This window comes from Sorghum bicolor, chromosome 10 (assembly GCF_000003195.3).
Source record: "Sorghum bicolor cultivar BTx623 chromosome 10, Sorghum_bicolor_NCBIv3, whole genome shotgun sequence".
Lineage (NCBI taxonomy): Eukaryota > Viridiplantae > Streptophyta > Magnoliopsida > Poales > Poaceae > Sorghum > Sorghum bicolor.
In genome coordinates, this window is record NC_012879.2 from 9043527 (window position 1) to 9055647 (window position 12121).

At 39.8% G+C, this 12121-nt stretch overlaps 2 protein-coding genes across 7 annotated transcripts; both read left to right on the forward strand.

Moving 5' to 3' along the window:
- LOC8065705 (uncharacterized protein At1g04910) lies at positions 796–6575 on the forward strand. 5 transcript variants are annotated; one of them, XM_002436737.2, is made up of 10 exons: positions 796–1309; positions 2026–2115; positions 2236–2332; positions 2469–2530; positions 2679–2767; positions 2881–3001; positions 3094–3237; positions 4207–4535; positions 4661–4901; positions 5366–6575. In XM_002436737.2, exons 1-10 carry the CDS (start codon positions 1028–1030, stop codon positions 5675–5677), a joined length of 1767 nt encoding a protein of 588 aa, XP_002436782.1. In that variant the 5' UTR covers positions 796–1027; the 3' UTR covers positions 5678–6575. The 5 variants fall into 5 exon arrangements, with proteins under 5 accessions (XP_002436782.1, XP_021306022.1, XP_021306023.1 ...); XM_021450347.1 differs by having other exon boundaries at positions 1267–1309; positions 2240–2332; XM_021450348.1 differs by lacking the exon at positions 796–1309 and having other exon boundaries at positions 1316–2115; positions 2415–2530.
- Positions 8381–12121, forward strand: LOC8061489. Of its 2 annotated transcripts, none has more exons than XR_002448106.1 (5): positions 8381–8939; positions 10210–10334; positions 10410–10501; positions 11369–11551; positions 11720–11781. XR_002448106.1 is itself a non-coding variant. In XM_002436738.2 (5 exons), exons 1-5 carry the CDS (start codon positions 8590–8592, stop codon positions 11831–11833), a joined length of 768 nt encoding a protein of 255 aa, XP_002436783.1. In that variant the 5' UTR covers positions 8393–8589; the 3' UTR covers positions 11834–12121. The 2 variants fall into 2 exon arrangements, 1 of the variants encoding a protein (XP_002436783.1); XM_002436738.2 differs by having other exon boundaries at positions 8393–8939; positions 11465–11551; positions 11720–12121.

Sequence of the window (12121 nt, forward strand, 5' to 3'; positions counted from 1 at the left end):
TTTTTTATCTATATTTAATGCTCTATACATGTGCCGCAACATTTGATGTGATGAGAAATCTTAAAAAGTTTTTAGATTTTGAGTGGAACTAAACAAGGCAATTTTAAAAGTTTAGAATATAAATAGCATCGCCGTGTAAATGAACTCAATGTCAAAATCTTGTTAGTACTAAATCAGCATGCCATGGCATATGGAGCGGGTTTAAGACACACTTGAACTAATATCAAGTCCATAATAAATTTAGGGACTAGAAATTAAAGCCAGAATGTATTTTACTGCCTTGGACAGACACCGCAGCATAGATTTCTCATTAAATCTTTGGATATATGTATGAAGTATTAAATATAGATTAAAATATAACTATATAGTTTGTCTATAATTTACGAGACAAATCTTTTAAACATAGTTAGATTACAATTGAATTTTTTAAATTTAATTAGTCTATAACTAAATAATAATTAACAAATTATAAACGTAAGTATTAAAGTAGGCAAAGTAAAAAAATTCTTGAGTTCAGGGCACACCAAAACCGCACGCGCGCCGCGCATGCCTTAGGCCTTGTTTAGTTTACCTGAAAACAAAAAGGTTTTCAAGATTCTGCGTCACATAAAATCTTATAACATATGCACGAAGCATTAAATATAAACGAAAATAAAAATTAATTACACAGTTTATTTGTAAATCACGAGATAAATCTTTTGATCCTAATTAGTCTATAATTAGATAATATTTACGTACTACACTAGCGAGCCTTAACCGAGATCGACCGCGGCTCGCCGGCTGCCCCGGCTCACCCCCTCTCCTCCTTGCCAGTTGCCACTCCCGCCCCCGACTACTACACCTCTGCTCCGATCTGCCGAGCTCAGGGCGCACATACTAATAAAAAATTAACCTCTCCATCAAACTGCAGCTTAAACTAATCGCACGGCGATCTCAGGATCCGACGAGCCACCCGGCATCTCGTGCTGCACTCCTCTGCTCGCTTCCCACGGAACCCCGCTCGTCGAGATCCAAATCCAGCGCCGGAATGCCCGAGGCGGCGGTGCCCCCGCCGCTGCCGCTCCTGGCGGCGGCGAGCTCCCCGGTGGCCGCCGCGCTGCCGCGGGCGAGGCGGCGGCAGCAGCAGCAGCGGAGGGGGTGGCGGCGCCCGCGCGGGTTGCTGGTCTGGGGCGCCCTCGTGGCCTTCTTCTTCGTCATGAACTGGTGGATGTTCTCCCGACTTCAGGACCCCTCGGCGCGCCCGCACTTCCGGCTGAGGCGCCACCCGCCCCGCGCGCCCGCTACTGTCAATTCGTCGCTCTTGACTCTGGTAATGCAGTGGTTGGCCTTCTTTACTGACTGATGAGTGTCTAGTAGAGTAGCTATCATCCGGTTCGGTTGATGTGATTAGTTTGCTGGGGCGATTGATATATGGTGATGACCCCGTAGCTATCAATTCAAAGTGTTAGCTTAGCCAAGAGAGTATTTTGCACTGGGGGAGAGCATGAGTGTTCTTACTAATTTGTAGTCAACTAGCCATAAAAAATACTGCTCTATTGTTCAGTTGCAATTTTGTAATTCTACATCTAGCTTTTAATAAATTAATTCAGGCTAAATCTCCAGTAACATTAACAAAGTCTTCAAGGCACGATATTATGACGTTATCTTGCACCTAAAGCCATACTCGCTCCATTTCAAAGTGTTGGGCGTATTAGAATAAAACAAAGTTAAATATTATTTTGACCTTCGATTTATCAGAACATTTGCATGTTTGGGCAGATGCATCAATAGATTCATACTTCACTTGTCTTTTATTTTAGTATGGTCTGGGTTTTAGAGTAACTGATAATATATTGTACTGTAAATTAATGGCCAAAGTATATCTTGAAAGACTTTCTCAAATCCTAATTTGCCTTATTAAAAGAAATGGATAGAGTAATGTATTGTGATAATGTAATTCTTGGGTGCCATGGCAACCGCTGCTCACTTTTGGTGTTTATGTACATTATTTCTTACGCATGGTTTTCATTACTGGAATGTTTTAAGGAAGAGGTGTCTGGTGCTGCTAAGGGGAAGAGGGCACATAGGGTTATGCTCACCCGGTTGCTTGCTTTGGCAGGCCATGCTTTGGCAGAGGTAACATAATAAATGAAGCTACATGCTCTTTACATATTCTAAACTGGCCATATATTGCACACACATGCACATTGAAATATGTCATTGGTAATGACATAATGTGTAATGCTAATTACCTAGGCAGAGACCAGGCCTGAACCTAAGGATTTGTGGGAAGAGCCGATAAATGCTACTATGTGGAGACCGTGTTCTGACCAAAGGGATTGGAAAGCCTCAGGTAGGTGCTGATTTATGTTTCTCAATGTTATTGGTGTGCATTTATCTTGATAGTTGCATTGGTTTATTTTTCATATTTCCAGCATATGTTTGATCCAGTGCCTTGTTCCTTTGACATCTATTCTTTGTAATTGAAGAGGGAACCAATGGCTACATCATGATCAGTGCTAATGGTGGCATAAACCAGCAAAGAGTTGCGGTGAGTTGTTCAGTAATCTACTAACATCCTTAACATTGCTGGCAATCGTAGCAAATCTGCTTGGAGAAGTTTTTTTTTTTGGTGTGTGAATTTGTTTTGCAGTTATGGCATCAATTTCAATCTTCTTTTTCCTTCTTCTGTTTAACAGATTTGTAATGCAGTTACAATCTCGCGGTTGCTCAATGCAACTCTTGTCATCCCAAAATTCTTGTACAGTAATGTGTGGCTGGACAAAAGGTACACGTTTTTTTAAAATACAACTTTGTCTTATGTTTAATGTTTTAGATAGCTTATTTCAATAACTGATTATTATATTTTGCATAAATGACAAATTGAGTTCAATATCTTAGTCAGTTTGGCGATATATATCAGGAGGATTATTTTATCAAATATCTGAAATCTGATATTCAGATTGTAAAGGATCTTCCAGTAGAGCTGCAGTCATTAGACTTGGAGGCGATTGGTAGCCTTGTAAGTAACTAACCTCAGTTTTGTCAGTTATAGAAAGTACATTGGTAGAAAGATGAATTTGAATTCATTATTGTTTAACTTTTCCTCTGCAGGTTAATGATACAGATGTCATGAAAGAGGCAAAGCCCAGTTTATATGTGAAAAAAATACTACCAATTTTACTGAGAAACAGAGTTGTTCACTTTATAGGATTTGGCAATCGCTTATCTTTTGACCCAATACCTTCTGACCTTCAGGTATTACTCCAACTAGTAATGTGACGTAAGTTCATTTTGGACACTGAAATGTTCTCTTCAACATTATTTGGGTTGGCAATTTATTTGTGATATATCTGTAGAATCTGATAAAATTGACAGTAGGAAAGTATTTTCTGAGACAAATCTAATATGCAGTACCATTATTGACCTATTTATGTATTCATAAAGATAGTGTTTGTCATAATAAAATATTCAGCTGTGCCTGTTCTAGACATCTAGTACACTCTTACTCTGTCCCAAAATAAGTCTCCAACTCGCATTTCGAGGAGTCAACCAATCTCAGCTATAACGAAGTTTATAGAAAATTGTATCAAAATTTGTATCTCCAAAGTCCAAATAGGTTTACTATGAAATACATGACATAATTAACCTAATGATGTTTATCTGGTATCGCAATTATTAGTACTTTTTTTTGTATATATTCGGTCAAAATTGAGATTGTTTGACACCTTGAAATGCGAGATGGGGACTTATTTTGGGACGGAGGGAGTACTTTTTACTGGAGTTGCCATATTGTGCTGATTGCTACCAATACCATTTATCCGCATATCAGAGTTTGTTAATTTTCTTGAATTGTTTCCCACTATGATGTGTTTACACTCTTACTGAGATAGGAAATTGTTATTTTGGTATCATTATTTAGAATCGTGTAGTACTCTAGTGTAACTTACTTGATGTTCTGTGAAGATATGATTATTTGACACTAAACTCATGATGCATTTACACTTTTACTGGGACAGGAAATGGTTATTTTGGCATCAGTGTTATAGAATCCTTTAGTACACTAGTCTAACTTATATGATGAACTGTCAAGATATGAATGACTCAAGATAGTACTACAGATGAATATTGGTTACTGTGCTGCTGTTTTCTTCTCTTTGTTCTGTTCCTCCCATAAGGAAAAAAAAAACAAGTGCATGCTCTGACTGTATGGGTACTGTTCCACAGAGATTGCGATGCAGATGTAATTTTCATGCTCTTCGCTTTGTACACAAAATTCAAGAAACTGGTGCAGTTCTTGTAGAGAGGTTGCATGGCCGTAGGGCCTCTTCGTCGCCTTTGAAGGATAATCTTTTAGGCCAGTTTGCCATCAAGTCTGACCCCAGTGCGAACAAGAGTGATGCATCCAAATATCTGGCTGTTCATCTCCGGTTTGAGATTGATATGGTTGCATACTCATTGTGTTACTTTGGTGGTGGCAAAGATGAGGAAGACGAACTAGAAGCTTATCGCCAAATTCACTTTCCTGTTCTGTCAGAACTCAAGAAGACAACAAAGTATGTTTGCAGTTCTACATTACATGACAATTAACAATATTGAACAAAAATGACATCCTAATATTTAATCTGTTGCTGCCTATTTTTCATCAACAAGCATTTCTGACAGAACTGTATCTTGTTAGGTTGCCCTCTGCTGCTTTCTTACGGTCTGAAGGCAAATGTCCCCTTGCACCTGAAGAGGCTGTGCTTATGCTTGCTGCTATTGGTTTCAAGCGCAGCACAAAGATATACATTGCAGGCGCTGAAATTTATGGAGGGAAGGATAGGATGGCTGCCATAAGTCGTCTTTATCCTGCTTTAGTAACTAAAGAAACCCTTCTGTCTCCATCAGAGCTTGAACCATTTAGGAACTTCTCATCTCAGGTAAATTTCCGTCAGATATGTGACCTCTTCTTGCATTATTTAGTTAGAAAGATATATAGACAGTGTTAGCATGTAAAAACGTAGAAAATAAGCAACCAAATAGAAAATTCAGGTAGTAGCTACCTGATTATTTGTTTGTAGATTGACTGAATAGATTATGTCCTCAGACTGCTGCTGTCACATAAATAGAGGCTAAAAGGTAAAACTGTAAAAGTCAAGAAGTGCTAGTTTTATTTTCTGCTCTCAATTTAGAGGTAATTCATGTGGGCAGCAAACCAGTAACAGAAGTGCTTATTTTATTTTCTGCTCTCAGTTTAGATTTAATTCATATGAGCAGCAAACCTGTAACTGCAAGATTGACATGAAGGATAAGAAAATGGTTGTGATATTTGCTAATTTACATTAGTATCTTGTGAACTATGGCTACGCTTAATTGAATAACTTCTTTATGCTCTGGTTTGCAGTTGGCAGCCCTGGACTTCATTGCATGTGCAGCTGCCGATGCATTTGCTATGACTGACCCAGGAAGTCAATTCTCTTCTCTTGTTCAAGGTTACCGCATGTACTATGGTGGTGGGGACCTTCCCACAATAAGGCCAAACAAGCGCCGGCTAGCCAGCATACTTGTGAAGAATGCCACGATTGAGTGGAATGAATTTGAAAGTAGAGTAAGAAAACTCATACATCAAACTAAGCAAGTTCATGAGAGGCCTGTTGCAAGAAGCATATTTAGACATCCACGATGTTCAGAATGCATGTGCAGAACAGAGCAATAGGTTTTTTTTTGATAGTTTCTTGTGTCTATACCAATACTTCTTTTTTAGAAGAAAGACTATACCAATGAGATAAGACTATACCAATGAGATGCCGAAGGTAGTTCTTTTGTGCTTCAGAAATCTGGATATATCTCTTGCCCTTGAACTACTTTGGAATCAAACTGTAAAAAAGAAAATACAGTGATTGAGCTCTTGTTTGTATCAGAGAAGCAATATAGCTGACTAGCTCATCCATTCTCTTACTGCCATGATCTACTGCTAGGCATCATGTTGGATTTGGATTTTTGGCAGAATTTTGTCTCATGTTTGATGGAAGTAGACCAGGGACTAAATTTTGCATCTGGACAACAATGCCGCCATATTTTTGATTGGGGTCAGCTAAATCATTCTGTGAATGAAGGTGCATCATCTGCAGCTGACTCTGGAAGTAATATATTGACCAAACTGAGCAACAACATTCTTATTGTTGATATTGCTAATTGGCTATTGCTATCGTGCCTCAATTCTACTCGGGTTACCATTCAACAAATCATTCTGCCAGAGTTCTGCCAATCGTGTATTGCCATCTCCATTGTTGCTACCATGCGATGGAGCCAGATGGCATCTTGACTCCTTTTTTAACATTCTTTTGTTCATTGTACCATAAGCGATGCATATAGTTAGGTTGTAAGTTTATGTCAACTGAAAGCTTTCATTATCAGTGAGAGAAATGTTCCTTTTTGTGCATGCTTATGTGCTCATCCAAGGGCACTCTTGTATATTAATGTTTTGACTATTTTCTTTGGAAATGCCCTGAAATTGGGAATGAACAAAGTCAGATTCGTGATTCACAGTGTGATGTTAGAAGCACCTGATGTCTGGTGTTGTGATGAATGTATTGGAAGGCATTTTGTATGGAGACCTTTGGATTGATAGTTGCAATTCTGATATGAAATAGAGCCCTGGCCAGGGAGTCACATTTGACGTATTCCATACTTCATGCCTACTGCTAAAGATCAGCATTGCATAAAAAAGGGTGTTTGGTTGAGGGTGTTAAAGTTCAATAGTACTGTAGCATTTTTGTCTTATGTGAAAATTAGTGTCCAATCATGGATTAATTAGGCTCAAAAGATTCGCCTCGCAAATTACTCTCTATCTATGTTTTTAGTTTCATAAATACTCTACATTTAGTACTCCATGTATGTGTCCAAATATTCGATGTGATGTGCGATAAACTTTATCGAGAGCAACTAAAAGGGCCTTTGATTCTTAGATAGTCACATTTGAAGAAGCTTAGTATCATAAGATGAGCAGTAGTTGACTGTTGTGGCAAATGGACTTGTTGACCAAGGCAAATAAACAGGTAATGCAGTCTTGCAGAAGGGAAGGGGTCTTCAGCTGGAACGACTTGCTTCCCAAGACATGGTTAGACACACTTCTCTTTATTTTGTTCCTTTTCTTATTTCTGAATTTCCTTTCAGGGGTTGCAGTTTTGTTTTGGAGAATACGTCTAAAATGTACACTTGCAGGTGCAGCACACACAAGTACACAACACTCATATCACGCAGGAACCTAACTAGAGGCACACAAGGCCTCATGTAAGAGCCTCTGATCCAGTAGCACCCAAAGTTGGCTAATTATTAGCTGATCAACTGCTAACTATTAATTTCAGTAGTTAGTTTAGAGTTGGTAATAGTTTATATACACTTTAACTCATGATCCAACCATTTTTAAGAGTTGGATCCAAACGTTCTCTTGTATATAAACAAATGGCAAGAACTTAATTTCGTCAAAGAAAAACACAATTTCTGTATTTTCATGCTCGAACCTTTTTTTTCTCCTTCGAATTTTTAGATAAAATTCTTAATTTTGTTGTATATAAACAAATGGCAAGAACTTAATTTCGTCAAAGAAAAACACAATATCTCTATTTTCATGCTCGATCTTGTTCACATGAGCTTATCAGCCAAAATCAGTCGTACTTTTTTAACGAAAGAACAATATTTTTCTTTCACAGCAAATCAGCAACAGCAGCAGAAAAAACACTATGCAGTTTTAGTCCTCTATTATTGGCAATGACAATTACATTGTCACGTGACAGATGGACTACTGAGAAATTATTATTATCGCAGAAAGCCCTAAATAGGACACTTAAAGAAAGCCCTAAATGGGACACTTAAGGCCTATTTGGTTTCTCTTGCTAAATTTTAGTTAGCTAAAATTATTTTAGCTATTCTTGGGTGACTAATGGAACTAAACTATTTTAGCTCCTTTTAGTTAATGTGTTTGAATCTTTAGTTACTAAAGTGACTAAAGTTTAGCTAGCTAAAATTTAGCAAGGGGAACCAAACAGGACCTAAGAGCAACTCCAAGAGAAAAGCTATCCATGTTATGTATTCTATATTTGACTATTTTGTTAGAGAAAAGAGAGTTCAACAGCTATTGTATTTGGTTTGCTAAAATAGCAAATCATCTATCCCGGAGTTCTTGCATGCTCCGATAGCCATATGATTTGTCATATAGAAAGACTGTTGGAGATTTTTGTTTTTTACATGATTTTCTATTTTAGAGGTTGGCTAAATCTTGAATTTAGCCATCCATTTTTGTCAACTCTGTTGGAGTCCGTAGAATTTAGCAGACCCGAGAGAAGTAGAGGATGACATAATAAATAATAAATAAAAGAAAAAACAATCATACAAACATGCTGCCCTCCACGTCACTCCTTACGTTCTCTGCCGCCGTGTTCGGTGTCCCTCGACTCCTCGAGCGATCATACCAGCTACAAAAGCTCGATCCTCGGGCCTTTCTCAATCGGGGAAGAGTCAAAAACCCAAATCCAAACCTCGCCGCAGACCACCTGCTGTCTTGCTCGATCAATTGCCTGCGCGGCTGCGCCCGCCCGAACTCCCGGCCGGCCCAACGCGCCGCCGTCCATGAGCTTCCTCGCCGGCCGCCTCGCGGCCAAGGAGGGCGCGTACTTCCTCCAGGAGTCAAAGACCGCCGTCGGCCGCCTCGCGGAGAAGCTCCCGCCCTCCGCTTCGGCGCCCGCCGGGGGTGCGCGTGCGTCGGCGCAGGCGCAGCCCTCCCCCGACGTGCTGCCGGAGATCCTCCGCCACTCCGTGCCCATCAAGGGGACGCCGCCCCCGGCCGAAGCCTCCCTCTCCGCGTCCTCCCGCTGGGCCCTCCCGCCGGGCGGCGCCGAGGCTGCGGGCTTGCACCCCGACGCGCTCAACCCGCTCCGCTCCTACGTCTCGCTGCCGCAGGCCACCTTCGGCCCCAAAAGGTACGCCCATCCCCACTCGTGGCCTTTCCGGAATTTGAAATTCGTCGTTCAGAGTAGTTCTCTGAGTTCTGGCATTCCGGGTGCGCGCGTATGTGCTGAACTGATTAATTTTGTAGCCGATTGTCCATGCTTCATGCTTGCAACCTGGATACACGCACAAGCAGTTCTTCAATTGAGGAGTTGTGAATGCTAGATACGGGTGCAAGTAATTATCTGGATTTTTTTTTTGACATCTGGAGCAGCATTATGCACAATGTAGTGTAAACAGGCTTTTGCTTTCGTATGGAAATGATTTTCAAATAGATTTATACCACCGGATGCACTGATCTATTTGCTATCTTGTATGGACCAGTTCAGAATATACAATTCGATCTGTTGGTTACATGTCCAGCATGGGTGATAACAGCAGAAAAGTACACTACACGAATTTGCTATATTCAAAGAAAGAAAGCTAGTATATTCATCACGTGCACAGGTCTCAGTTAGAAAAGGCGTTTTCATTTGTTAATCTGATACAGCTATAGGGATTTGAAGTACTTCAGATTATATCTGAATTTAACATATTTTTTTAATAAAAAACTCAACCATGGAGAAAAGACATCCTGGCTGGCTGTGTCCTGAATCTTGAGTGAGGGAATACTGAACCCTGGCCAGCTGGAAAACTTGCTGAAACCTGTTCTCAGGGAGGTAACTACACAATCTGTGAGCACCGGGATTTGAGGCTGGGTGGGCAGCCTCTCTGCTGGAGGCTGTTCTGACTGAGCTATCACCTGTTTTTCAACCTGATTACAACTTTAAAGAGCATGGCACTTCGAATTATCAAGAAACCAGACACTGTTACACTCTATATCTGTCTTTAAAGTCATGAATATGAGGGGTAATGCTCTTCTATAAGCTGTGTTCTCCTACGCCTGTCTACTTATAAATTCATAAGTGAGGAGATGCAAAATATTTATAGCTTAGATATAATGCTGATTAATATCAGGGGATGTTACACAGATGCATATTAATAGAAATATGTGGATGAACCATATAACAGCTGCTGAAGCTTGGATGCTAACTCGTGGGTGACTCTTATTTTTTACCATGCTTTGTACAGGATGTCAGGATCTGTAAAGAAAAACATTTCCTAACGTATAGTATTTAAGTATTTGTTGTAGTTGCAAATTGGAATGCGTGTATTTTTTATGCTTATGCATCCTGTGACCTACTTGTGGTTTCAACTTAATAATGTGTTTTCACTTGCTTTTGTATGTTCTTTTTTTTCCAGATGGCAGCTTCCAAATGAACAACCTAACTACTTGGCGTCAACAGCCAATGAAAGGCGGCGAGATAGGACCCCACCTCCCATGGACCCTGAGAAGTTGAAAGCCGTAATTGCTGGATACTCACAGAGTATATTTTCTTGCCTAAAAAATTTGAGTTCAAGTGTCCTTGAAGATCTTCTGTTCTCATTTTTTATTGTTACAGTTGGGAAGGCATTCATTGCTGCAACCTTTTTGGTGTTTGGAGGAGCAACAGCTGTGATGTTGTACACAGCAGATAAGCTACAGTTGCATTCAGTAAGTCATGTAATCTGAACATGTCTGAGGGAATGTAGGACCTTTTAACCAAAATAAAAGTACAATGTGCCAGAATTTAAATAATAATGCTAAGCTTGTGCCTAGAGGATAGAGCGTGCTCTTCATTTGCATTGTTTAAACTCATTGAGTCGTGTTAGGGTTTTGTCGTTGTTTATTCATTTTTATCTCTTGATTCCTAGTTAATTATTTTGTCTTTCTGTCTTTAGTTCTTGAATGCTGCTCTCTTCATTTGGAAATTGCTGATTTGTATGGTTCTCACTATTCTACAAACTCTCGTTGCACAGGGATAAGAAAAATGAGTCCTAGCATTCTTTAGTGATCCATAATCATGCAGAGTCAATGTGGAACTTTTTTATTATTTAATGATCTTTTAAGTAACATCCTCCCTGCCACTTTGAATGACAATAGGGCATAGGAGCCCTTGCTAGATTATGTTCTGTTTGCTGCTCAACCACGGAATGCGAAATTCAGTTTAAAAAATAAGGTCTGAGCTATCTGCGGAACAGCAAAGTTCTGTGCCACCAATGGAGCCTTAGTTAACAAATTTCATGTTGGAAATAGTTTGCCTAGGAGTTTATTGTTGAAATAAGCTGTGGAAATATTTATGTGATGAAACTTTGGATGTTAGCCTTGAGGCTGTCAAGGGGTTCTTAAGTTCAATGGTAGTGATATTAGTCTCAAAAATTGGAAATTTGAAATATTATGGTTTCACATGGATAATGCAATGATAAATCAAGTTTCTCGTTTGCCGTTATGGTTGTATGAACTAGCCGAATTGAATTTTTTTCGTCTTGTCAGCAAAGCGGTTATTTAACAAACATTTGATATTAACTCAATCCTTAACAGGAGCAGCAATGAAGAAGATGAAAGCTCCTGCATTCAGGATAAAAAAATCCAAGTGCCAAGTAGTCCCTCTGAAACAACTCTTGTTTCTCCTTTCAGGTAGATGACGTTAAAACTAAAGGAAAAGATGCACTGCAGCCACGAGCTGATATGATTAAAGAACAAATAGCTCCATTGAGAAGCTGGGTAAGTGAACTTCTGCTATTCTTGTTCTGGCTAAACAATTGCTTATTGTATTTTCCCTTCAGCACATTGTACTTCAGTTTTGTTCAAGTTTGCTTTGGGGCTGTCAGCTGTGGATTACTGTGGGTCTGTGACAATATTGATGGACCATTCCATGTATTGTAACTGCAGGCTGAAGAAATGTCCCGAAAATGGCATTTCGAAGGCGATAAAGAAGCAAAGGAGAAGTCTGTCATCATTAGAGAACTTTCAAGAGCTCTGGGCTCCAGGACTTCCCCTAGTTGATCAACAATGACATACGGCTGTTGTAAATCCACCATTGTCAAGTCATCCACTTTGTTGTATCCGTCCTTATCGTTTTCCATATGTCTGTGTATAGGAAACAGTACATCCTGAGATATATTGACCAAACTGAATCGATATGTACAATATTGATAGTTTGGACTTCCCGATAGAGGAGATTGGGATCCCAAGTCCACATGTTTTACCTGGGGCAGCGCCCTTACCCGAACAGACTCTGAAATGATAAGAAATGAGGTGTTTGGCTTTCGATGAAGCCTGGAATTTGTGAAA

Excerpts from the sequence above, each read along its gene's own strand:
- LOC8061489 (XM_002436738.2), top strand. The coding sequence starts at position 8,590 with ATGAGCTTCCTCGCCGGCCGCCTCGCGGCCAAGGAGGGCGCGTACTTC. Across the intron at positions 10,335-10,409 it reads AATTGCTGGATACTCACAGA|TTGGGAAGGCATTCATTGCT; the intron begins GTATATTTTCTT and ends TTATTGTTACAG. Across the intron at positions 10,502-11,464 it reads ATAAGCTACAGTTGCATTCA|GTAGATGACGTTAAAACTAA; the intron begins GTAAGTCATGTA and ends TTCTCCTTTCAG.
- LOC8065705 (XM_002436737.2), top strand. The coding sequence starts at position 1,028 with ATGCCCGAGGCGGCGGTGCCCCCGCCGCTGCCGCTCCTGGCGGCGGCG. Across the intron at positions 1,310-2,025 it reads ATTCGTCGCTCTTGACTCTG|GAAGAGGTGTCTGGTGCTGC; the intron begins GTAATGCAGTGG and ends GAATGTTTTAAG. Across the intron at positions 4,902-5,365 it reads TTAGGAACTTCTCATCTCAG|TTGGCAGCCCTGGACTTCAT; the intron begins GTAAATTTCCGT and ends TCTGGTTTGCAG.